Below are 25308 nucleotides of genomic sequence, written 5' to 3' on the forward strand. Positions count from 1 at the left end.
CATCCGTGGCCAAGACAGCTCGGTGAACTTGGTCAAGATCAACCGAGTCAGCCTTGTCAACACAATCAGGGCTGACTAAGTCAACACAAATAGGGTTGACCAAGGCACCATGATCAGCAAGGTCAAGATTGACCAGGTCAACATGATCGACCAAGTTAATACGGTCACTAGTGACCAAGACAGCTTGGTCAACACTATCAAGATCAACCGAATCGTTGTGGTCAACACTCTCCAGGTTGACCGTGTAAACCTGGTCAACACGTTCTAGTTTGACCAAGTTGACTGGGTCAACAAGGTCAACACGTTCTAGTTTGACCAAGTTGACTGGGTCAACAAGGTCAAGATGGGCCAAGTCATCATGTTCAACTTTGTCCAAGTTGACCAAGTCACTTTGGTCAACTTGGCGAGGTTTGACCGAGTCAACCTGGTCGACTCGGTCTGAGGCGCCCGAGTCGACCAGGTCAACTTGGTCTAAAGCGGCATGTTCGACTCGGTCAGAAAAGGCCAAGTCGATCAGCTCGACTCGGCTGATACCAGCTAGGTCGACTCGTGGTGAGTCATCCGAGTCGACAGAGTCGACTCGGACTGTCTCAGTCGACGTAGGTGGGTCAAAGAATGCCACGTCAGCCATCAAATTGGATCGGTGTGGAGCTGATGACGTGGAGAGAGCTCGGCTGTCGATTGGAGAGTCCAAATGGGGATCTAACGGTGGTGGGGCCGTTGAACGTTCAACAAAAGCGGGCAGTGGGGGCATGGAACGATCAACAAAGATGGGCGCTAAGGGCGTGGAATGGTCAAAGAAGGCGGGCGATGGCGGTAAGCTCACCGGCAACGGCTCTTTTTTTTGAATTTCAGCAAGGTCCACGAGAGGTCCATCATCTGGACCGTCGAGATAGACAGACAAACAGCGCCCGCTGTTATGATTGCGGGCTGCAACGCAAGATCTAATTTTTTTGGGGTTTTTTTAAAATGTTTGTTTTTTTGTTTTTGATTTTTTATGAATGTTAGATCCATCCAGACTGTCAGTTTCGACAGCCTGGATGGATCTCATGTCTGACAAGTCCAGCAAAGGCACATTTGACGTGGCGAGCACGTCAGATGCAGGGTGTGCTGGCATTGCCAGCGCGTCTTGGTGGGCAGGCTGGCCGTTTGACGTGCGTGACACGTCAATCGGCCAGCTAGCCGTCTCTGCTGACTCAGCGGCCCGCATGGGATTACGGGCTGTGAGTTTTTCCTTTTATTTTTTCGGCAAATTTGTCTAAAATATCAAATATTAAGCAAGTAAAAGATAAATAAATGAAAAATAAATTAAACTTGGATGTTCTACTCCCCCAGACGAGCAATCCAAGTCCAGATTTGATGGGATTTGGATTTGTATAGCGTCCAAATAAAGGAAAATAAAAATCGAGAATGAAAACTTACTTCTGATCTTCAATTGCCTTTAGAACAAGCTATACTGATCTGTTTTGAGCGATTTTTAAGTCGATTCCAGTAGATTTCAAGCTTCTAAATCCAATGGGACCAATTTCAGCTCATTCTGAGTCAGACACGAAAGTTATGAGGAAATCGCCGATTTCAGAGGGGAGAGAAGCTCTAAAAGGAACTGATAACAGTTCATTTTTATCTTTAATAGGAATGCACCATCATAGCTGGGGGGGACCCTGTGCAATGTCGGCACGAGCGACCTTCTCTGAGCACCTCCTAGGTACACTCATGTATGTTTTCAATTACTGCACCATGGGCGTGGACGAGTAGGATCCGAGTGTAATTGGGGATATTTATGCTCACTCCATGCCTATAAACGCTGATAAACAATGCACTTCATATATAAAATCCCCCCGGGTGGCATCCAGGGCCCGGCTGGATCGGTCTACAGGCACAACCGCAAGGTTGGACATAACCGACACCATGTATTTTGCCATTAATCCTCTTCTCAAAAAAATTTTAATAGGATGAAACCAGGTAATTTTTTTAAAATCATCAAAAAATCACATGATAAAAAAATTCATAGAGGGAAATAATAGGTGATGATATCCATAAATCAGAATGTATTATTTCAAGCGGTTTGATGATGAGTAGAATTAAATATCAGTTAAATACTTTTGAAATGATACACGAGTCACAAAAGAGTTTTTATTAGTATGAGAAAATGGCAGCCCAAATCTTCATAGTACACTTTGTAAAATTTGGAACTGTGGATGCCCAACAAGTAAATGTCAGGTTTTATTTCTCCAAGGCATGCAGTTCTAATCTGGGATTTTGGTTCCATGTAGTATAGCCCATCCCTAATCAATCATTGCAGTAGAATTTGAGGCAAAAATAAGCATCAAATTCTAAAAAAAATACACGATATTTGGTTAGGTTATGATTTGATGATAAGTTTTCAGTAATCACAGGAACATTCAATGTGTCCTTCAAACAACTATTTCTATCATAAGTAGAAATTTTGATTCACCATTGGATCACCGGATACATAGCTTACCAAATCCTAAGTTTTAATCCAGCTATGTTATCTAGATTAAGGAAACTGTTGCCTTGATTGTTAATTGTTATATTATGAAAACTTGGTCTGAAATTACATGGTGTGTTAGACAACTATCTTGGTACCAGGACTCGTCAGGGGATGAGCTTGTACTACTTACTATGTAGATTTATGGAGGTTCTTGAATGTATTTTCCAAGTTATTCTGTCTAGCTAGCTTCCAACACCAATTTTCCAACCCCAATTCTTTGGCTCTATGCCCAGATTGAGAACAGATCTAGCTCCTACGCTGAAAGTGATTAAATCTCAATCTTCCTCTTCCATGACTTTGATTATAGTTTCTATTGCAGTATACATCTCTAAGGCATGATGTTATGCTTCTGTGAGCCTTAACTTTCATTGTTGGTTCCCATTGAAAGAAAATTATTCTCAGTTGCATTTTTATGATAAGATAAATATGCATCATGCGTCTTGATAATTATGACTCTATCCTATAATTTCATGTGATTAATGTTAGCATTTATGTGGACAACAAACTGATCATACTCACAACTGAGACCTCTAAGACAAGTAAAGATTATTGTAACTCCCCATCAGAAGTAAGTGACATATTCATCTGTAGATAAATTTCTTTTTTCACATTATATAAATTTTGGTGAAGTTCTACAATTCTTGATTATTTTGGCTAGAAAAAGCATGTTATAATTATTCCCATGCTTCCTTCGAGGATTTTTATTTTATATTCCATGGGGATAATGGGCTCAAAATTTTAAGAATGTAAGCATACTGATTTATTTTCCATTAACTCTTGCATACTAGATTTTCAATGACATTGCCATTTTGATATGGAATTGAAATTTGAGGAGAGACTTCCTCAAATAAAATGAATTAAATCATACCAAAATAATAGAGAAAATATGTAGCTCTCCCAGGATTGAAAATTATCATTTCTAAATTCACGGACATCACATTCCCTTGAGCAACAGAGAATTTATGACTTGATTTGGAGAGCTCGAGGTTTTTGTCATCCCAGTGGGTATTTCTTCAGACACAGGCTTAAGATTCCTTTGATACCATTTAAATAATAGAATAAAGGTGGAGGAGAAAAAGAGAGAAAGTAACTGATGGCGCAGCACCGCCGGACGTCATCGAGCCAGCACGCGAGGAGCCATCGTCGTCATCGAGCCCACCATCGACACGTGTCCAGCCGGCACGACGAGCCGCCGCAGCGACGCGCGACCCCGAGTTCAGATACTCAGCGTGACGCACGCGCCACTTCACCGTCGGAGCAGCCCACTTTTCCCTTTGTTTTCTTTTCTTACCTTTACTTCCTTTATCTTCGTCATCGTCGTCTCCTTAGTTGTTGTGTAGTGAGGGGAAGAGCCCATATGAGGACATCTTCCCCTCCCATGGGCCTGACAAGCCATTTTCCTTTTAGTTTTCCCTTTTTCATTTCTCTCTTGTTTGTTGTTCTAAGGAGGCCCATCTTCACCCATTATATAAGGGGGGGTGGGCGTCCAAAGACTCACTCTTGAATTTGGAAGTTATTTACGTGGAAGTTGAAGAGTCTATCGTGAGAAGAGGAAGAAGAAGAAGAAGAAGAGGAAGAAGGAGGAAGAGGAAGGAGGAGAGTAAGGAAACTCACCGCCGCCGCCGATCTCGCCACCGCCATTTTCTGACGACGTCCCCCCCCCGGAGCCGCCGTCGATCGCACCGCCACCGCCCTCTGACGACGTCCCCGCCCTGAGCCGCCGTCGACCACGCCGCTGCCGTCCTTCGACAACGCCTCCGCTCAGAACCGCCGTCCTCCGACAACGCCTCCGCCCAGGACCGCCGTCATCACTCTTCCGCCGCCATTCCTCCGCGCCTTCGCCGTTCCCAGGCACCGCCTCCATTCGGCATCCCTGCCGGCAACCGCTGCCGTCGCCTCCGACGTCGCCGACGCTCTGCGCAGCCGTCTGCACCTGCTGTCGCCGTCCGCGGGCCGCCGTGCCCTCCGGCGCCCCCGGCGCCCCACGCTGCCACCGCCGTCCACCCCGCCACCGTCTTCCGCGTCCGCAGCTAGACCCTGTGCGGCCGCCGCCAGAGCCGTCACGCGGCCGCAACCCGCCAGCAAGCCGTTGCCTCGTTCGGCAACCCCCTGCCCGCGGGACGTGGCCCTCGACCCCCTGCCCGCGAGTGGTCTCCTCGGTGGCCCCGATTCCCAGTCGCCCGACGGTGTGCTGCCAGCCCGCTGTCTTTGCGCGGTGTCTTGGCCGCGCCCCGGACCCGACAACGCCCCTCTCGACGGAGGCCTTGGCCACCCGCGCGCCGCGCCGGTCGATCGTGTCTGCCCGGTGTGTGTGTTGCCGCCGCTGCCCCGCGCTCCAAGTTACTCACGGGATCGCCTTCTCCTACACCTGGAAGGCCCTTGCATCGACGCCAACTTCCTCCCGCCACACTATCAGCAGCATCGGATTCCTACTATCCCCGGCTCCCTCCCCTTTGGTTCCAGTTATCCGTCGCCAGCGCGACAAAGGTACCCCCTTACCGTGCACTCTTGTGTCTCTTACTTTCTTCAGTGCCTTTCGGTTAGGCAGGTGAGAGTGAGACAGGTTGAGAAAACGACGGAAACTGCACGAGGGTCTTACCCGCCCGGTACGAGTCGGGTTCTCCCGACGCGTGTGAGCATTTCAGCAGGATTTTCCCTTTCGGCGACGTACTCGCCCTCGACCCTCTCGGGCGAGGTTCAGGAGGTCCGTCCGACCCCTCTCAAAGCGAACCCGTCAATTCTCTGGAACGGCATTCCCTGCTCGTCGGCGCACGCACGTATTATACGTAGGATTTCATTTATTCATGTCATCATTCCTACTTATCACTAGCATCTGTCGGACGCCGTCCTTTGACGTAGTCCGACTAGACCACGATTCGATACCGAGCCCATACCCTCGGTGACGACCGGGCGACGTCTTGATGACCTCCGGCATCAGTAACTATAAATCATCTTGTTACACATACTTTTGTATTTATTATAAATATAACGGTATCTTTATATCTTTAAATCCCAGCGATTATAACCAACCTTTCTACATTTTATCCTACTATTTATATTTAATCAAATCAATTTTTTTTCTTGATCGTCTATATTTGATCCTCTCTCTCTTTAAATTTATATTTTATCTTAGCTTCTAATCTCATAATGGGTATAACGGGTATGTGTTCATTCATTATTATTCTACTATTTAAAGTAATATTATTCTCCAGAGACAAGTCTGATGTCTTGAGTTGAACTCCTTCACAATTTCTTCATGGTTACACACACATGAATGAAATTATCTTCATATGAACATCTTTGTAAAGATCATCGCTAACAAAAAACACAATTTAAATGATACAAAACACATCCAAATTTCAACTCAAGTTCACCCACAAACATAAGATTTCTTAATTGTGGCACCTTGAGCATAAACACTAATGATTGAGTAACGCCATGGTTTGTTCATTTTTTGGGGATTGTGGATCATGGGTTGGAAAGAAGAGAGGGGAGAGAATGAAAGAGGGAATGGGGGTGGGGGTGAATAAAGGAGGCTAATCTTTCATTGGAATAATTCTACATAGGAGACCATAATCAAACTAAGAGCACAAATTCTCATATTAACAGAAACATTTAAGCTTTCACAAATTTGAAACATGGATAATGTCTCTACATATGAAATTGAAACTTTTTTTCTATTATAACGCATCATGATGCATATCTTTATGCAATAGTCATAAAAATATTTATATTGTAGCCTATTATAGTAATCTAAGTTTCTAATTTTGGCCTTTTGTCATGAAAACATGAAACCTTGTTTTATTTCTGTATATTTTCATTTCTTATGTCAACTTAATATAGATTTTTTGGAGGTATAGTAGTGGACGAGCGACCAGTGAGATGGTGACAAGTAGTGGGTGACAAGTGGGGGTTGGTAAGATGGTGATGACTGGGCTGGTTTGGTGATGGATGAGGGTTACAAGAGGGGAAGCTGGATGAGTGTCTGGGGTTTTGTGAGGCTGTGATGGGGAGACGGGAATTGGGCCCACGGGCTTTGTAAGTTACTGAGGAGGGTGCAAAAAGGTAGGGGGTTAGTGATAAGGGTCATTGGCAATGGGTCAGGGGAATCATTGGGGTTGAAATGGATGGGGTTATTGAAGAGTGCTGTTGAGGATGGAGGACTAGTGATGGGAATTGAGGATCAGATGAGGGTGACTTAATGAATAAGTCTCTAGTGGACATCAATAACAAGGGATTGGTAAATTAATGACAAGGGGCTGAAGATAGTTAGGGGAGCTATAGTACAAAGTGAAGGAAAGGGTGATGGGGGTGATGGCAGGGAATGGGGAAGTGATTAAAATGAAGAATATTATGTGACCTATAGGCAAATCACACTTTCATGCCTCGTATCTGTTCATTAATATAAGCCATTCTTTTTACATAGGATGATGTATGTAATTAAGTCCTTTAATATGTGTAGAGACGAATTGAATAATTATGATATCATAATATTGTGAACATTAGTATTTCAACATGTGCTCTATTTTTTCCTATAAGATGGATACTTAAGATAGACATCTAAATATTTGAAAAAATATCATGGTCTAGCCCCACTCATATAATAACTATAGTGGATCTTGTGATCGTTAGAGTGTAGATTATAAAATAGATATTGGGTTCAATAAGATCTTCAGACCTGGTGGATATTTTAAAACTATACAGACTTTTATAAAATGATATTTTAGAGCGTAAATAGGGGAGGGTGCCCATTTCCAAGTGCCCATGCAAGTAAGACATAGGTGCCTCCAATTTTTCCTATACCTCTCTCAAAATACTGCCATCTAGGGAGACAAGATGTTGAGGGGATCCTATAGGATATCAAGCATTATTTTTCAAGGGAATGACCAGGAGATCTGACATTCACAAGATCACATGGACACATAAACAGCTCAAAGTGTCCCATCCAAGGAACCCAGTGATTGTGGAGTATATAATGTGAAGGTGATGTGACCCTCCATTTTGGATCATTAATCTAGCCTACAATACCTAATATTTTGTGAGGAATTTCTATCTCAATTAGTTGCTGATATTGAAAGTATTTGATCATCATAAAAAAAGTCTGATAATGTAGTCATACTCATGTTTAATAAGACATTTTTTAGGAACTCTGCACAATTTTTTGTTAGAGCGGTAAAGTGCTAAGCAACTGATATGATTCCCATCAAATATTCATTCTGATGTTTTCATATAAGTGATAATGCGAAAAAAAACTTCAATGCCATTGTGTTCACTAAATTTCTTTTGACAAATCTTTAGAAGTATGACACTGAGAAAATACATTTTAAAAATAGCCAATTTAGGTTCTGAAACTTGCCAAATTAATTTTTGAAATAAAATTCAATATCTCGACCTTAATTAATAATTATAAATAACATAACTTTGTTGTATAAAAGTTTTAAAGAAATTCTCTCAGTATAGACCATTCTTTTGTTGTGTGCATTGACCAAGTCCTTTCATAGGCTAAAAAAAGCGGAAACAAAAAATTACATATTTGTGTAAGTTTTAACTCTATTTTGAGGGCTTTATTTTCAGAAAGAGCTTGATTTTCTGGGAATATCATGCCCAAATTCTTAAGCTTCTCTTCAGGCGCATGACTCAATTTATTTAGATCCAATTTGAGTTTTCGCTTCACTAGATGATGCCCTAAGTTGTTATGGACATGTATCCTTGGTTGACATTGAATTCATATGGGTCATAAACGTAGATAAATTTTGAAAAGTCCGTATATTGCTTAGGAAATAAAGTTAACTCGGAACATTGGTTAAAATTATTCATCCATGCATTTATAAAGCACTGATCTCATACCAGTTCTTCAAGAAAAAACATGATGAAATTTTCAATGAGGGAAAATATTTAAAATGATTGGAATAAATAACACAAAACAATCATTATAATGTAGGAAACATGAATTTCAGGAAACATGGAGATATAATTCATGGGCTAGAAAATGTAAGAGTCATACGTATCACTTGAAAAAATTCATCTTCATTAACTATATAGACCATGATGAACTTTAAAGAATCAAATTTAAATAAGGTAAAATTAGATTCATTTTTAGCTTTTACCAATTGTAGGAACAGTACGAGATTCTGAGGCTTCTATTTGTGTGGAATTAAGGATACAAATCTTAATGTTAAAACATCATTCACGACACAATACGCACTTGAAGATAAGACGTTGGAATGTGTCGATAGATGCAACATGCCAAAAGAAGTGATTTATTTATACATGGCAGCAATGTTATTCAATGGTTAAAATTGGATATTGTCCATGAAGAAATTCATTTGTTTTCATTTCTCCCTTGTGAAGGGAGGGTTATATTTAAATACATCAATCAGTGAGATCTAAATGAAGCAAAAAATCAACACGTATTCGTGTCAACATATTATATGATTCAACACCCTGAAATAAGTAGAGACTACAGCTTAGGCTTTGAATACCCCCACTTATTTTATATTTTGTAGTCTACAAGTGACTTTCAATTTTTCCTGAGAAAATAGTAAATGGATTAGAATTGTGCTTCTTCTGAGATGATCCATCAAGGAAAAAATTGCTTGACGTTGGATTGAACTTGACAAAAATAATTTCTTAAAAATACATGCTTTCTACAAATAAGGAGATCATATGTGACGAAAACGATAGCATAACTTCAATTTCCAAAAGACGTAATTGTGATTCCCCTCAGCATGCGCCGTTAATAGTATTTCATTTTTTCTATCGTGTTTCATTAAAAAGCTCAATTTTTTTCTACATGCCCAATGTTAAAAAAATTTAACTTTCCGTAGGCTTCACAGTATATTTCGGATATTTGAGATATGTCTTCTATGCTGAACAAAAAGAAAAGAAGACAAAAATTGAGAAATCAATACCCGAACAAGTTGAATATTGTTATGAACAGTGAAAATGGGAAACCCGTTGATTTTGCAAGAAGCGGCTTGGTCCCTCTTGAATTACCTCAAATCGTCTCCGTCCTGCAAAATCCAGCCGAAATTAATAGCACTCATATCAAATTAATCAAATCAGTGAAGCGCAGAAACAAAATCCGAGGTAATGTTCAACCAATTTGACAGTAGAAATCTAGAGATTTTGGAGAATGCTATTAAGAAAAGAAGATCAATACCATCCAGAATGATACGCCGATCGCCATGAGTAGATCTGTAAGGGACGATACATTACAGATTCCTTATTCTCGTTGAGATTTGTTGATTGAGATTCTTCCTCATGATCCGTATTACTCTTCTTTCCCTTCTCATTGAAACTAGCTGATTGAGATTCTTCCCCTTGATCATCGTTACTCTTCTTTATCTTCTCGTTGAAACTAGTTGATAGAGATTCTTCCCCTTGATCATCGTTACTCTTCTTTATCTTCTCGTTGAAAATAGTTGATAGAGATTCTTCCCCTTGATCATCGTTACTCTTCTTTCTCTTCTCGTTGAAACTAGTTGATAGAGATTCTTCCCCTTGATCATCGTTACTCTTCTTTCTCTTCTCGTTGAAACTAGTTGATAGAGATTCTTCCGTTAGATCCTTATTACTCTTCTTTCTCTTCTCGTTGAATCTAGTTGACAGAGATTCTTCCACTTGATCCTTGTAACTCTTCTTTCTCTTCTTTTTGAAACTAGTTGATTGAGATTCTTCCACTTGATCATCGTCACTCTTCTGTCTCTTCTCGTTGAAACTAGTTGATAGAGATTCTTCCACTTGATCCTTGTTACTCTTCTTTCTCTTCTTTTTGAAACTAGTTGATTGAGATTCTTCCACTTGATCCTTGTTACTCCGCTTTCTCTTATTGGTACTTTGAACCTCGCTTGCCTGTAATTCGCTGGTGATGGCGGAATCCGAACTGTAGACAGTGTTAACGGAACAGGCGATTGTAGTAGTTTCTTCTAAGGCATTTGGCGGCCGAATTCCCATTATGGAAGCCACGGGGCACTCCTGCCATCCCAAGCTGTCGAGATCTCTCCTGATCTCGTTAATTTCGAGGGGATCGGACGGCGAGACGATCTCGATAATCGTCGTTCGCGCCGTCTTCGTCAGCTCGATCGCTGCAACGGCGACAGAGATCTCCGCTTTCCTCTACGAACAGCATCTCAAATAATTTTTTTTAAAAACATCCGAATAATTCGAATCGACGAAGTACGACGAATGTGGAGAGGGAATTCCGTCAGAGGCGCGTACCTTGTTTGAACGGTTTCGTAAGGAGAGTCCGTGAAGTCTGATCACCTGGTGGAGAGGAATTCGCAATCAGATGCGATCTAAGAAAACGCAGAAGTCAAGAGGACAAAAAAGTAGAGCAAACAGTTCTCAGATCTACAGAAAAATCCGCGTCGATATTTTTGGATTCGAGCATCACCGATCGTAAAAATCCGAGAGCCGATAGAACTGAACAGGATTTCACGCGTTGGCGATGCGAAGATCCGGAGCAAGGAGACTCACATCATTCAACTGATCTTTGGTGAGGCTATCGCGCTGATCAGGATGATCGCAGAGGTGCACGAAATCTTCAATCGAGAGCCTCTTCGTCTTCGCTCTCGCCTTCGTTCCGCTGCTTGAGTCGTTTCTCTTCGTCGACACCACCTCACTCGCCTCCATGGAAACGAACTCTTTTAGAGCAGTAGAGAATTCAAATTTGAAGAGTTGGTGGCGGGAAAATCGACTTTATACTTAAGAGTGTACGTTGTGCCGCCGGAGTTTTGTTTTAACCTTCTCCAGCACTTTTAACGGTTCGACGACACTTGCAGCTGTCAACGTCGTCGTCAACGTCAACGAGTTTTGCATGCCGAAAACAAGGATTGGATGACGGATGAGAATTTATCTTCCGTTTAGTGTTCGGCAGCCATCATCCGTCACTTCACACGTTACGGTGACGGCATCGTGATGGTTGACGTGACAGAGGCAGCGACGGAATGAGAGGCATGTTACAGTGACGGTGATGGATGACGAATAGGTTGTGACGGTGACATGGGGCATTGGACGGGGGACCTGACCGGATGGCCATCACGGATGACAGCCATGACGGGTTTTTAAGAGTCTTTAAAAATCACCAAAAATGCTTAAAACCGTTAGATTTAAACTTCTTGACGGCTGAGATTTTGCCACGTGGCGTCACTAAATCGATTTCTTGGCATTTTGCAGAAAAATCCCAGAATTAATTTGCAAGTGCAAAAGGATGTCGCTTATAAAGTATTGGAGATATGCCCCTCTGATTATCGCTCCTCCACAAGGGTTGTTCTTCCAGTCACACATGATGGTGACAATGTCTGGTGATGGGGGCATGACTGAATGCTTAATGAAGGACATATGACGCTGTTGTGGAGTTTCCAAAATCCGAGGATGTGTGGATCGTCATGCTGTTGTCACGGATCATCATCCGTCCTATCACGTCCGGGGCGTCACGTCTCCGAGCGTGTCATTCCCTACTTTCGTTACGTCTCAATCTGTCATCTGTCATCCATTAAAATGGTGGGAGAGAGTAAGAGAGTGAGAGAATTTGGAGCAGTGGCAGCCTCCCTAATCTAATGCCTTGGATGATAGCATTGACGCGGATGGACGGTCAACGGTTGTCCTCTTTATAGTCAAGTATCAACAATAACTGGTTTTGTACACTGAAAGGCCATTAATGTCATGTCTCTTCAACTTCAAGAGGGAGTATGTGACGTCGTCATTCTTATCCACATACAATTATAAAATTAGATAAAAATAATGTTTTTTACCCTAAGATAGCATACAGTTTTTAACCCTTCACACACCGTCTTTCTTGCTAAAGTCCACCCTTGTATTCCTAAAGTCCACCCTTTCTTGGGCAGACATGGTTTCCTCTTTTGGCAAATTCTCTGTCATTTACCTTGGGCTTCATTGACATGACTAGGACTACGAGAGTAGGTAAAAATTACAGGTTGACGTGATCGGGACTATTATTCACCCTATCGTCAAGGTTAACAGCTGTCCCCCCTTTATCCTCGGTTGCTTCCATCTCAATACATCTCATATAAAGTTCAGTCTGCTTCTTTTCTGGTCTTGTCTGGGCCCAGTCCAGTCATGTTGGCGACTTAATTTCAAAGCAAAAGAAGAAAAGTAAAAATGAATGGTATGGGAGAATAAGGAAAAAGGGAGAAGAAAATAGAAATAAAATATGAAAATAGGACTAAAGGAACAAGAGAAAAATGAGAGAACAAGAAAAAAGGAAAACGAGAAGATTAAGAAAGGAAGATGAAAATAAGAAGGGAAGAATAAAGTAAAGTGACAATGAATTTGAGAGACAAATATGAGAAGTAGAAGAAAGGATGATGAAAATATAAATAAAAGAAGAAGAATAGAGGAAGGATGATGACAATAAGAAGAATAAGAAGAGAATAAATTGAAAATAAGAAGAAAAGAGCTAGAAGAAAAAAAAGAAGAACAATAAAACAAGAAGATAAGAATATGTGAATAAGGATAAAAAAATAAGAATAAGGAAACAAGAATAAGAATAAGGAAACAATACTAAAATAAGAATAGGAGGAAATAAAAGGTGGCAATGGCGAGCCATAGGCCCCTGGTGAGCATCCGAAGGGGAGCATGCATATGTGTTCCCCTAACATGGATTACGCCAACACAGTTTGAGTTCTCATGTTTGGCACCACAACATTTGAAATTTTCATTTAAAATCTATTTGAATTTTCAGGAGCATATGAACTCATCATGTGTTGAAGGCCTGAAAATGTGAAGTGCACCATGGTGGCATTGACCACAAGCACATAGATTTTACATGCATGCAGTAGTGGATTTGCTACTCTAACCATAGGGTTGAGGGAGGCTGATGGAAATATATCTTTTTTGTTATTTTTTAGAAAATATATTCGTTATAATGCAAGTGTGATAGAATATGCAATCCAACTAAGTGAAGATTAGTATGAAGATTATAAAAATTTAATCTTCATAGTATGAAGATTAGTAGTCTTTAAGAATGTGTTCCAAATATTCATATTTTAATGACACTCAAGAAGGACATTGAAACACCTATATTTGATAATATTATCTTATTTCATTCCATATGATGCACATGGTCAATCTCCCAACCATTGGTATGGAGACATGGAAGCCAGATTGTGTGTGCTCTTTATAAAATCTGAATAGTAAAATACTAATCTCGTAAAACCTGAATTTATAAAAATTTAATCCCTAACAATAAAATACTCAATTGTAAATCAATTCGATTCATGTCATGGTTGTATAGGTGATCCATAGACATGACGCACTAAAGAAGTCTTGTAAATGGATTATTTGCCTCGAGAATATAATCTACGACTATATCAAACCCGCGTTAGCTTGGATGATCCAGTCAGGTCACCAAGATGATTAACAAGTCAATATGCGATCAGTTTCCCTCAACATAAGATGACACATCAAAAGGAAAATAGTTAAACAAATTCAATTGCTAAGGTTGGCGAATATCGAAGAAGAGTTCTCTTATATTTTTCCAATGCATCGGTACTAACTAGGATGCCTTGTAATCTCAAAATTAGGGTTTTGAATTTTATCAGCATTGGATTTGAGTTTTATCAATAAAATTTATGAATACATTAAATGAAATATACGGAGCTAGTAATAAGCAAGGATTGTGTCAATAGGGAATGGTGATTAAGAATTTAAAAAATTTTATGCGGTGATTAATATGAGATAAGGGACGAGTGAATTGGAGATAAATGAAGATAGTAGATACTGTAGTGAATTTTATTTGATTAAGGTGAATTAAACTTACAATGATAGTTAAGGAATAGCCTAATTTGCCTTTGTCAAAGGAGCTACTGCAGCTTATTTTAGGAATCTGATGCATATTGATAGAACTAACATTTTCTAACAATTTGACTATTTTCTGTTACCTACTAGGCCCCCAAGATTATTTACTTATTTAGGAAAAAATAAGACTCATATTAATCTCATCATCTGGAGTAGTTATTTTCTCTAACTCTCCTCCTCCTCAATCTCATTATCAATCCATCTCTCTATCTTTCTCTCTCTCACTTGCTACTTTCATCTATCTCTCCATCTATGTATATATATATATATATATATATATATATATATATATATATATATCTTCCCCATCACTCTATTTTTCTGTCCCCCCCTTTATCTATATATCTCTCCTTCTGCATTGCCCTCTCTCCCTCTCCTCTCTCTCTTACTAGCTCTCTCTCCTTCCTCCCTTCTCTCCCTCTCCTCTCTATGTAGCTCTCTCTGCTCCCCCCCCCCCTTGCTCAATCTATCCATCGATCTCTCCTCCCCCCTTTCCCTCTCACAGCGTTCCTCCTCCATCTCTCTCTGTCTCTCTGTCTCTCTCTCTCCCTCTCTTCCTCTCTCCTCTCTCTCCACCCTCTCTACTCTCTCCCTCTGTCCACTCTCTCTCCCCATTCTCTCTCTCTCCTCTCTCCCTCTCTCCATTCTCTCTCTCTCTCTCCACTCTCTCCCTCTCTCCACACACACACTCTCTCTCCCTCTCCCTCTCCCTCTCCCCACGCACTCACTCTCCCCCTCCCTCTCTCCACACACACTCTCTTTCTCTCCCTCTCTCTCTCTCCACTTTCTCCCTCCCTCTCTTCTCTCTCTCCTTTCTCTCCACTCTCCCTCTCTCTCTCTCCCCTCTCTCCTTCTCTCTCTTTCTCTCCACTCTCTCAGTCTCTCTCCCTCTCTTTCTCTCTCTCTCTCTTTCTCTCCACTCTCTCCATCTCTCTTTCTTTCCACTCTGTCCCTCTCCCTTTCTCTCTACTCTGTCCCACTCTCCATTCTCTCTCTTTCTCTCCATTCTCTCCCCCTCTATCTCTCTCTCTCTCTCTCCACTTTCTCCTTCTCTCTCTATTGTCCCTCCCATTCTCTCTCTCTTTCTCTCCCTCTCTCTCTCTCTCTCTCTCTCCTCTCTCTCTCCTCTCTCTCTCCTTCCCTCTCTATCTCCGCTCTTCCCCCTTCCACTTGGCCACTCCCGTTCTCCAGCAAACCTCGGAAGAAGACAATGGCGGGGGGATCGTCGAGAACAAGGTGCAAATTCATCAAGAGTTATCCCAACAAGATCCCCCGCAAGAAACCCCCGCCGATCGCTCTCCGACCCATCCCTCTTCTTCACCGAATCAAATCCGCAGACTCCTCCGACGCCGCGATCGAGATCTTCACCTCCGCCGATCTCCAAGAACAAGAATACCCCGTCGTCTCCGCCCTCCTCTACCGCCTCGCCCGCTCCAAATCCTTCTCCGACATCGACCATCTCCTCAAATTCATCCAATCCCGCCAAATCCGCTGCAAAGACACGATTTTCAACGCCTTGATCGTTCACTACGGCAAGGCCAATCTCCCGGAGAAGGCCGTCGAAGTCTTCAACTCCATCAAAACCTTCAATTGCTCCCCCCAATCCCCAACCCTGCAATCCTTCAATTTCCTGCTCAATACCCTCGTGGAAGCGGACCAGTCTCGCCTCGCTGAAACGTTAATCCGGCGCTCTGCGGCCCTCAAAATCCGCCCCAATTCCGTTTCCTACAACGTTTTGATCAAAGGAAGATTGCGGATTGGCGGTTGGCAGAGTGCTCATGAACTGTTCGATGAAATGCTTCTGAGAGGAGTTCGTCCTTCTGTGGTTACCTACAACATGTTGATTGGGTTCTTGAGCAAGCACGGAAGAGCTGACAGAGCCGTGGCTCTGAAGAACAGTATGGATCGACACGGGACGAGGCCGAACGCCATCACCTATGCTCTGCTAATGGAAGGGCTTTGCTTGACGGGGAACTATAATTCAGCAAAGAAGATGATGTTTGACATGGAGTACAGCGGGTGCGAGGCGAAGGTGATGAACTATGGAGTGTTGATTGCGGATCGAGCTCGTAGAGGGGAGTTTGATGAAGCCAAGGCGCTCGTCAGCGAGCTCAAGAAGAGGAAATTCAAACCAGATCTTGTCATTTACAGCATTTTTATCAATTATTTGTGTGCTGGTGGGAGAGTGGATGAGGCTTACAAGATGTTTGTGGAGATGCAGTTGAATGGGTTGAAGCCGAATGCGGCCGTGTATCGGATGATGGTTGATGGGCTTTGCAGGATTAAGGATTTTGGAAGGTGTATTGGAGTGTTGAATTCAATGCTGGCTGGAAAGCATTTTCCAAGATCAGAGACATTCAGTTGTATGATTGTGGGGCTATGTGAACACGGGAAGTTGGCAGATGCTCTTTATCTTCTCTTTGAAATGGAAAAGAGGAAACTGGGTTTGGATTTTAATGGGTGGTCAGCTTTAGTTCATGCTGTCTGTGATGAACAGGGACCAGGGGATGGAATTCTTGATGAATTGATTTCTACTATTGGTCCAGAATGATGCTGTTTTCCATCCAGAATTATTGGGTGATGTTGTATTGGGGATAGACATGCGATATGATGCCGGCAGTTCTTATCGAACAAGATGGGGATAGAGTAGAGGAACCGGCAGTAAGATCGCCTCCAATAATTCAGAGACAGGCGGAGAACACTAGAAAGATCATCGGCAGTGGAAGGTATGCAGCAGGAAGAACATTGCCTAAGAAGGAGATATGGGAACCAACAACTTTCATTTACTTCCTGGCTACCCTCCATAAGAGAGGGCTGGGCTATTTAATTAGGAATATATGCAGGGAGGACATGGCAAAAATACCACCCTCAATGGGCAAAGTGACAAAACTATCATAGATATGATGGGAATCGTATCAATATGTCATCATCTGACACATTTATCAAGAGGACACAGGAGTTGAATTGTGAAGGTTCCAGGGCTCTAATTATTTGAATAGTCTAGGTTTGTCCATTGACAGAATTCCATCTTCAAGAATATTTATTCTGATGAACAAAAGAAAGACCTGGAGATGATAGATGACAACATAATGATGGATTTTGTATGAATCTTGTGGGGAACACCTTACCCCAGTGATTTTCTGATACTGCGTCCATTTTAATAATCATAACTGTAGCATCCTACTCTTATGCAAAGAGGTAGACATTTAAGGGTAAAATACAATTAAGATAAGACTGCCCTATAATAGACTGAAATATTTTTCTTTCGGGGTTGGGATTATATAGTTATCTGGTCAATCGGCAATGCAACACTATATTAAGTAGGAATTCTTCCAAAAAAAGATGATTATTAAAATGAACGGCAAAGGGAAGAAGCTTTTGTGCGCAAGAGAACTCTCCAGCTGAAGTATCTACTTTTCTGTTGAATTTTTCGTGTCGTCTAGTATGCAAAATATCAAATTTATATTGAAATTTGTCAACATGGATTTACTAATTTTCTCATGATGAAATGACTTAAGTTGAATGCCTCGAACACAAATGTAAACCCAAAAATAATACTATAGTTTATATGTTACTGTTTTGATGGTTTCTTGGCTCATTTGACTGAGTTATTCTGTTAATCTCAAAGATGTATTCTATTCAGACCAAAGAGAACTCACAAAATTGATGTGTGGGAGTAGTTTGGGACATTTGATATGACAATCTATGTTGTGGAAATGTAATTAACATGTAAGATACAGCAGCAACAAAAAATATAACATATTTGATATATTGTGATTGGTAAATTTGAAAAATATGATCAAATGAAGTAAATAATAAATAATGAAGGCACCCTAAAACTGATGAATTAATCACCCCGTCGAAAGTGTTCTTTCTACATCAATGATGATACATGAGAATGTCATCTCAGGCATGTCAAAAATGAATAAACTTCGTAAATAGAATTAACTGGGACTGGAAAAGTTGTTAACTTTTGGATGGAAACTAACACATCTTTCTATGATTTATTTTTTAAAATAACGATAGACCTTTATATTTTATAAATCCAGAACTTTAGAATCAGATACATGGACAATTATTTTATCACGTCCTAAATAGATTGGAGCAGAAAAACTAGATCAGGGCACACAAATCCACATGACGCACAAATCCTGCCTTATATCCCTATTTCCAATTTAAGATATTTGGGACAAACATTTGTTACTACTGAGGTGGTACCTTAGTTCACAATTTAACTTGTTTCGACAAACATACATTATACTAAGATTGACGTGTTTAACATATTAATTTCTTTTATATTCCAATTAAGTAAGATTAGTTTGGAAGAAATGGAACACAAGGCACAAAGAATTTCATTCTGCTTTTGTGTTCCGGGGTCTGAATGGATTATAATATCATCAGGCTTCCACTTGATGAGGGGACGGGATGGATGATTGGTGACTATTGGAATGGTTGACGGAAGGGACGGTTGACTGATGACGTCCGGGACGATTGTTGTGAAGAGGGTGGGGACAATAACAATGATGGTCGGGACGATACAGATGATGCCCTGGATGGGTCTGATGATCACCGGGATGGTTACGATGATGATATGGATGACGGTAAGGACAGTTACAACAACCCCTGGGATGGTTAGAACTAGGGTTTGACGGTCCCGGTCTGGTCCGGTTTTCTGGCATGGACCTAGACTTTACCTGAAGTTCCGGTCGGGTCTTGTTCAGTCCCAGTCCAGTCCGGTACGGGGGTGACGGAGGAGCACCGGGGTGGCAGAGGCGTTGTGCGCGCGGAGCAGCAGCGATGAGCGCTTGGGCGGGTGATGGGAAGGGCAACGAGGAGGGGGATGGGTAGTGTGTGGGATAGGGTCCGGTTCGGTCTGGTCTGGTCCGGTCTTTTGGCATGGACCTAAACCTTACCTGAAGTTCGGTCCAGATCCGGCCTGGTCTTCTTCGGTCCCGGTTCAGTCTGGTCCGACCGGTCCCCAGTCCAAAATGTCAAAGCCTAGTTAGAATTATGATTGGGCCGATTCTGATGAAGATTGGGATGATTCTGATGACCATCGGAACGATCTTGATGACAATTTGGATGACGGTTGGGATGATTCTAATGACCATCGGGACGATCGTGATGACGATTCGGATGACGATTGGGATGTTTCCGAAGACCCTCGGGACGATCATGTTGACGATTCAGATGACGATTGGGATGATTCCGGTAATCATCAGGAAGAACGTGATGACAATTGAAATGATTAGGATGACGATTGATAATGATTTGGATGATTCTGATGATCATCAAGGCGATCATGACGACGATTCTATTCACGATTGGGGCGATTCTAATGAATATTTAATGACGAGCCTAATTACGAGTCTCTAATGATGAATATAGTGACAGAGACTAATAAAAGAGTCTGTTGAGAGAGTGTTATATAATATTTAATAATAAAATTGATTTTATTTTCACCAATCCGTTGTAGTCTAGTTGGTTAGGATACTCGGCTCTCACCCGAGAGACCCGGGTTCAAGTCCCGGCAACGGAATTTTATTTTTGCGTCTTTTATTTTTGCATATTTTATGATTGCGTCTTTTCCTTTTGCGTATTTTATGATTCGTAATTTGTAAGTTATAAACATTTTGCGTCTTTTATTTTTGCGTCTTTTCCTTTTGCGTATTTTATAATTCGTAATTTGTAAGTTATAAACATTTTGCATCTTTTATTTTTTCGTCTTTTATTTTGCATATTTTATGATTGCGTCTTTTCCTTTTGCGTCTTTTATTTACACATCTTGTATTTTTGTGTCTTTTATGTTTGCGTCTTTTATTTTTGCGTCTTTTATTTTGCATATTTTATGATTGCGACTTTTACTTTTCCGTATTTTATGATTCGTAATTTGTAAGTTATAAACATTTTAGGAGGTCATCCAAAACGAAAAAGAAAATTCATATTCAAAGTCCCGGCAAAGGAATTTTTATTTTTGACTATTTTATTTTTGCGTCTTTTACTTTTGCATATTTTATTTTTGCGTCTTTTACTTTTGCATATTTTATTTTTGCGTCTTTTACTTTTGCATATTTTATTTTTGCGTCTTTTACTTTTGCATATTTTATTTTTGCGTCTTCTCCTTTTGCGCATTTTATTTTTACGTACTTTACGATTCGTAATTTCGGAATATGAAGTTTTAAACATTTTAGGACGCCATCCAAAACAAAAAAGAAAATTCATATTCAAAGTTCTTACGCATACTTCATCTGAAATGATATGCGAGAGTGTCTTAAATATGTATCGACCATTGTGACTCCAAGAGTTTTGCATAGTCTTTAGCCCAAACAACCGAAATATTAAACAAAATTAAAAATATTATGCTGCAAAAGGAACACGAGAAGTATCATTTTTGCTACAGTGACGAATAAACTGTGAAATCAAGGGAGTTCACGGGGTTGAATTGCTTAAAAGTTAGTGAAGAAATTATTGGATCTCATAAGTGGGCTAACACACATTTTACTATATATCTATGGTTATTATTGAATTTGTTCATCCCATCTAAATATAATTTTATAACCGTGATGGGGTTAAGGCATGATTCATAAAACTATGGTTACAAGTATGTGTAGAAATCGGGTCAGTTACATAACCATGATATTATTATTGAATTTGTTCATCCCTTCTAATGTGATTGGGATTAAGGTACCACTCATAAAACTATGGTTGCAAGTATGTGCAGAAATCGTGTCACTTACATAACCGTGATGGGTAGTTTAGTAATGTGACATGCCCATATGGGATATAAAAGATGGTTATGGTCCATGGATTAGGCAGTATGTGACACTCTCCGGCCCCCATCTGTATCAGAGGAACCAGTCTCGACTACTGTCATCCAGAAAACCCACTCCAATCCATCAAACAAAGATATACTCTCCTATTCCACCCTTGCAAATTATTTCTATCAGAAATAGCTGAATCTATGAGATAAGTAGATATGTGAGCATGGTGGTTAGAGTGGTGTGGAAAGGAAATTAAGGAAAGGAAAGGACCTTGTCTAGAATATCCATGGAGAAAGAAAGAAAAATCATAATAAAGAAATAACAAAATAGTTTGTGGAATTAAAATAGCAAGATACGGAGACAAGGGAAGCATTCAACTTTGAGAAGGAAAAATAATGTTGAGTAGAACAGAAGAGGGTTTTGTCATTGGCTTATAATAATTGGAGAAATGATTTCTTTTAGTGAGACTTTACACAATGAATTGGAGATAATTAATTGGAGAGAGGGGGAGGATTTTCCCTGTTGTTTCAGCACTGCAGCATGAGAGAGGGAGAGGGAGATATTGGGAGCAAGCGGGGAGAGCGAAAGAGAGAGGAAAAAAAGCAGTGGGAGAGGGAGAGAGAGCAAGAGATAGGAAGATGGAGAGAGAGAGAGAGTGAAAGAAAGAGAGGAAGAGAGAACAAAAGATAGGAAGATGGAGAGAGAGCGAAAGAAAGAGAGGAAGAGAGAGAGCGAAAGAAAGAGAGGAAGAGAGAGAGCAAAAGATAGGAAGATGGAGAGAGAGAGAGATCAAAAGATAGGAAGATGGAGAGAGAGAAAGAGAGAGAGATCAAAAGATAGGAAGATGGAGAGAGAGAGAGAGCAAAAGATAGGAAGATGGAGAGAGAGAGAGAGAAAAAGAGAGGGAGAGGGAGAGAGAGAGAGAGCAAAAGAGAGGAAGAGGGAGAGAGAGAGAGAGAGCAAAAGATAGGAAGATGGAGAGAGAGAGAGCAAAAGATAGGTAGATGGAGAGAGAGAGAGCAAAAGAGAGAGAGGAAGAGAGAGAGACAAAAGATAGGAAGACAGAGGAGAGAGAAATGTTCAGATAGGGAGGGGGAAGGGAGGGAGGGAGAGGGAGGGAGGAGAGGGAGCAAGAGAGAGAGAGAGAGAGGAGAGGGAGCAAGAGAGACCAAGAGAGAGAGGGAGGGGGGAGTGAGCAAGGGAGAGAGGGATGGAGCAAGAGAGCAAGGAAGAGAGAGAGAGAGAGAAAGAAAGTGAGAGAGGGAGAAAGAGAGAGCAAGAGAGAGGGAAAGGGAGCAAGAGAGCGCAATAGAGAGAGGGATGGAGCAAGAGAGAACAACAGAGAGAGCAAGGAAGAGAGAGAGAGAGGAGGGATGGAGCAAGAGAGAACAAGAGAGAGAGAGGGAGCAAGTGAAAGCAAGAGGGATGGAGCATGGGAAAGCAAGCGAGGGAGAGAAAGAGGGATGGAGGGAGAAAGTTAGAGAGAGAGAGAGGGAGGATGGAGTAACTGAGCAAGAGAGGGATAGGGATGGAGCAAGAGAGAGCAAGTATGGGGGGGGGGAATCTGATTAGATTTTATGTATGTATATATGTATGTATGTATGTATGCATATATATATGTGTATTTTTCTGATCTTTTTATTTCTCTCTTTCTCTCACTTGTTCTCTCTCACTTGTTCTCTCTCTCTCTCTCTTGCTCTCTCTTACTTGTTCTCTCTCTCTCTCTTGCTCTCTCTCACTTGTTCTCTCTCTCTCTCTCTCCCTTGATCTCTCAGACTTGTTCTCTCTCTTGGTCTCTCTCACTTGTTCTCTCTCTCTCTCATTCTCTCTCTCTCTTGTTCTCTCTCTCTCTCTCTCTTGTTCTCTCTCACTTGTTCTCTCTCTCTCACATGTTCTCTCTCTCTCTCTCTTTCTCTCTCTCTCTTGTTCTCTCTCACTTGTTCTCTCTCTCTCTCACATGTTCTCTCTCTCTCTTTCTCTCTCTCTCTTGTTCTCTCTCTCTCTCTCTCACTTTTTCTCTCTCTCCCTCTCTCTCTATTCCTTCCTCTCTCTCACTTTTTCTCTCTCTATTATTTCCTCTCTCTCACTTGTTCTCTCTCTATTCCTTGCTCTCTCTAACTTGTTCTCTCTCTCCCTCTCTCTCTATTCCTTGCTCTCTCTCACTTGTTCTCTCTCTCTCTCCCTCTCTCTCTTCCTTGCTCTCTCTCTCATTTGTTCTCTCTCTCTCTCTTTCTCTTCCTTGCTCTCTCACTCACTTGTTCTTTCTCTATTCCTCGCTCACTCACTTGTTCTCTCTCTCTTGCTCTCTCTCTCTCTCTCTTCCTTGCTCTCTCTCTTCCCTGCTCTATCTTCCTTGCTCTCTCACTCACTTGTTATCTCTCTCTCTCTCTTCCTTGCTATCTCTCTTCCCTGCTCTATCTTCCTTGCTCTCACACTCACTTGTTCTCTCTCTCTCTTCCTTGCTCTTCTCACTTGTTCTCTCTCTTTTCCTTGTTCTCTCACTTGTTCTCTTTCTCTCTCTCCCTCTCTCTCTCTTCCTTCTCTCCCTCTTCCCTGCTCTCTCTTCCTTGCTCTCTCACTTGTTCTCTTTCTATCTCTCTCTCTTCCTTGCTCTCTCTCATTTGTTCTCTCTCTCTCTCTCTCTCTCTCTTCCTTGCTCTCTCACTCACTTGTTCTCTCTCTCTCTCTCTTCCTTGCTCTCTCACTCACTTGTTCTCTCTCTCCTTTCTCTCGCTCATTTTTCCTCTCTCTCTTTCTCTCTCTTCCCTGCTCTCTCTCTCTCTCTTCGCTGCTCTCTCTCCCTTTCTCTCTTCACTGCTTTCTCTCTCATTTTTTCCTCTCTCTCTTTGCTGCTCTCTCTCCCACTCTCTCTTCCGTGCTCTCTCTCTCATTTGTTCTCTCTCTCTCTTCCTTGCTCTCTCTCTCTCACGTGTTCTCTCTCTCTCTCTTCCTTGCTCTCTCACTCACTTGCTCTCTCTCTCTCTCTCTCTCTCTCTCTCTCTTCCTTGCTCTCTAACTCACTTGTTCTCTCTCTCTCTCTCCTTCCTTGCTTTCCCTCTCTCTCTCTCTCTCTTCATTGCTCTCTCACTAGGCATCGGGGATCGGATCATTCAAATCTTGATCAAAAGATTCGAACAAACAAATGTCGATTCAAACTGATTTGTTTGAATCTTTCGATTGAACAGACCCTTTGTTTGTGTTCGATCGAAAGTTTCAAACAAACATTTTGGTTAGTTCGTGTTCGATCGGCCATTTTCCAAACCGTTCGAATAAATGGCCAGTGGGCGCCAGTGGCCGCCAGTGACTTTCTCTCTAGCCACCGCTGGTGGTCACTGGCGGCCACTGGGCGCCGCAGGCGGTCCCTGGCAGCTGCTGGATTCTAACATTATATTCGATCTGATTCGAACGACGTGGTCGAATCGGATCGAATTCGAACATTCGAGCCGAACAGCCATCTTGTTTGAACAATCCGATTCGAACCCGATCCACAGATCGGGTTCGGATCTGAACTGGAAAGATCGGTGTTCAGATTCGATTGTTCGAATGCCTGATCCGATCGAACTTTGGAACGATCTGTCCGAATCCCCGATCCCTATCTTTCACTCACTTGTTCTCTCTCTCCCTTCTCTCTCATCTTTCTCTCTTCCTTGCTCTCTCTCACTTGTTCTCTCTCTTCCTCTCTTCCTTGCTCTCTCTTACTTGTTCTATCTCTCTCTCTTCCTCGTTCTCTCTCACTTGCTCTCTCTCACTTGCTCTCACTCTCTCTCTCTCTCCTTTCCTTGCTCTCTCACACTTGTTCTCTCTCTCTCTCTCTCTCTCTCTCTCTCTCTCTCTCTTCCTCGCTCTCTCGTGCTAAATTAAAAAAAAAGCCAGACCGAAGATCCGCCCAAAAATCCATCACAATATGAATGACTCTCCACTCCCACCAACGATCCCAAATCCCTTTGCCCACGCCCAAACCCACCTCCCCACGCAATTCATGTGCTAAATTCCTCTTCTTCCGCCACTCTACACCGGTCAAAGATACCGATCGAGCTCCACCGACTTCCCGACGCCAGATCAAGCTCGACCCATTGGCCGAGAGGTAAAATTACCAACTGGGTCTTCGCCAAATCCTAATCTTGATCGAGGAACAGGCAAGAAATCGCTGTCAGAAGTGGACCCGCGAGAAATGCCCATCGTTGGCAAGCTACCCACCACATCCACTCCCTCGGT

General features: G+C 41.9%; 2 protein-coding genes and 1 non-coding gene across 3 annotated transcripts; 2 read left to right on the top strand and 1 right to left on the bottom strand.

The window, feature by feature from the left end:
* Positions 1–9398: 9398 nt before the first annotated feature.
* On the bottom strand, positions 9399–11165 carry LOC144706674 (uncharacterized). Its single transcript, XM_078579676.1, has 4 exons — positions 10991–11165; positions 10733–10777; positions 9675–10630; positions 9399–9525 (listed from the first exon to the last, which is right to left on the bottom strand). The coding sequence occupies exons 1-4, from the start codon at positions 11144–11146 to the stop codon at positions 9510–9512; spliced, it is 1173 nt and encodes a 390-aa protein (XP_078435802.1). The 5' UTR covers positions 11147–11165; the 3' UTR covers positions 9399–9509.
* Positions 11166–15542: 4377 nt separating this feature from the next.
* On the top strand, positions 15543–17476 carry LOC144706912 (uncharacterized). The gene has a single exon (XM_078579997.1). It carries the CDS (start codon positions 15543–15545, stop codon positions 16881–16883), a length of 1341 nt encoding a protein of 446 aa, XP_078436123.1. The 3' UTR covers positions 16884–17476.
* Positions 17477–19798: 2322 nt separating this feature from the next.
* On the top strand, positions 19799–19871 carry TRNAE-CUC (transfer RNA glutamic acid (anticodon CUC)). The gene has a single exon. It is a non-coding gene; the product is annotated as a tRNA-Glu (tRNA).
* Positions 19872–25308: the final 5437 nt, after the last annotated feature.

This window comes from Wolffia australiana, chromosome 8 (genome assembly GCF_029677425.1).
Source record: "Wolffia australiana isolate 7733 chromosome 8, ASM2967742v1".
NCBI lineage: Eukaryota > Viridiplantae > Streptophyta > Magnoliopsida > Alismatales > Araceae > Wolffia > Wolffia australiana.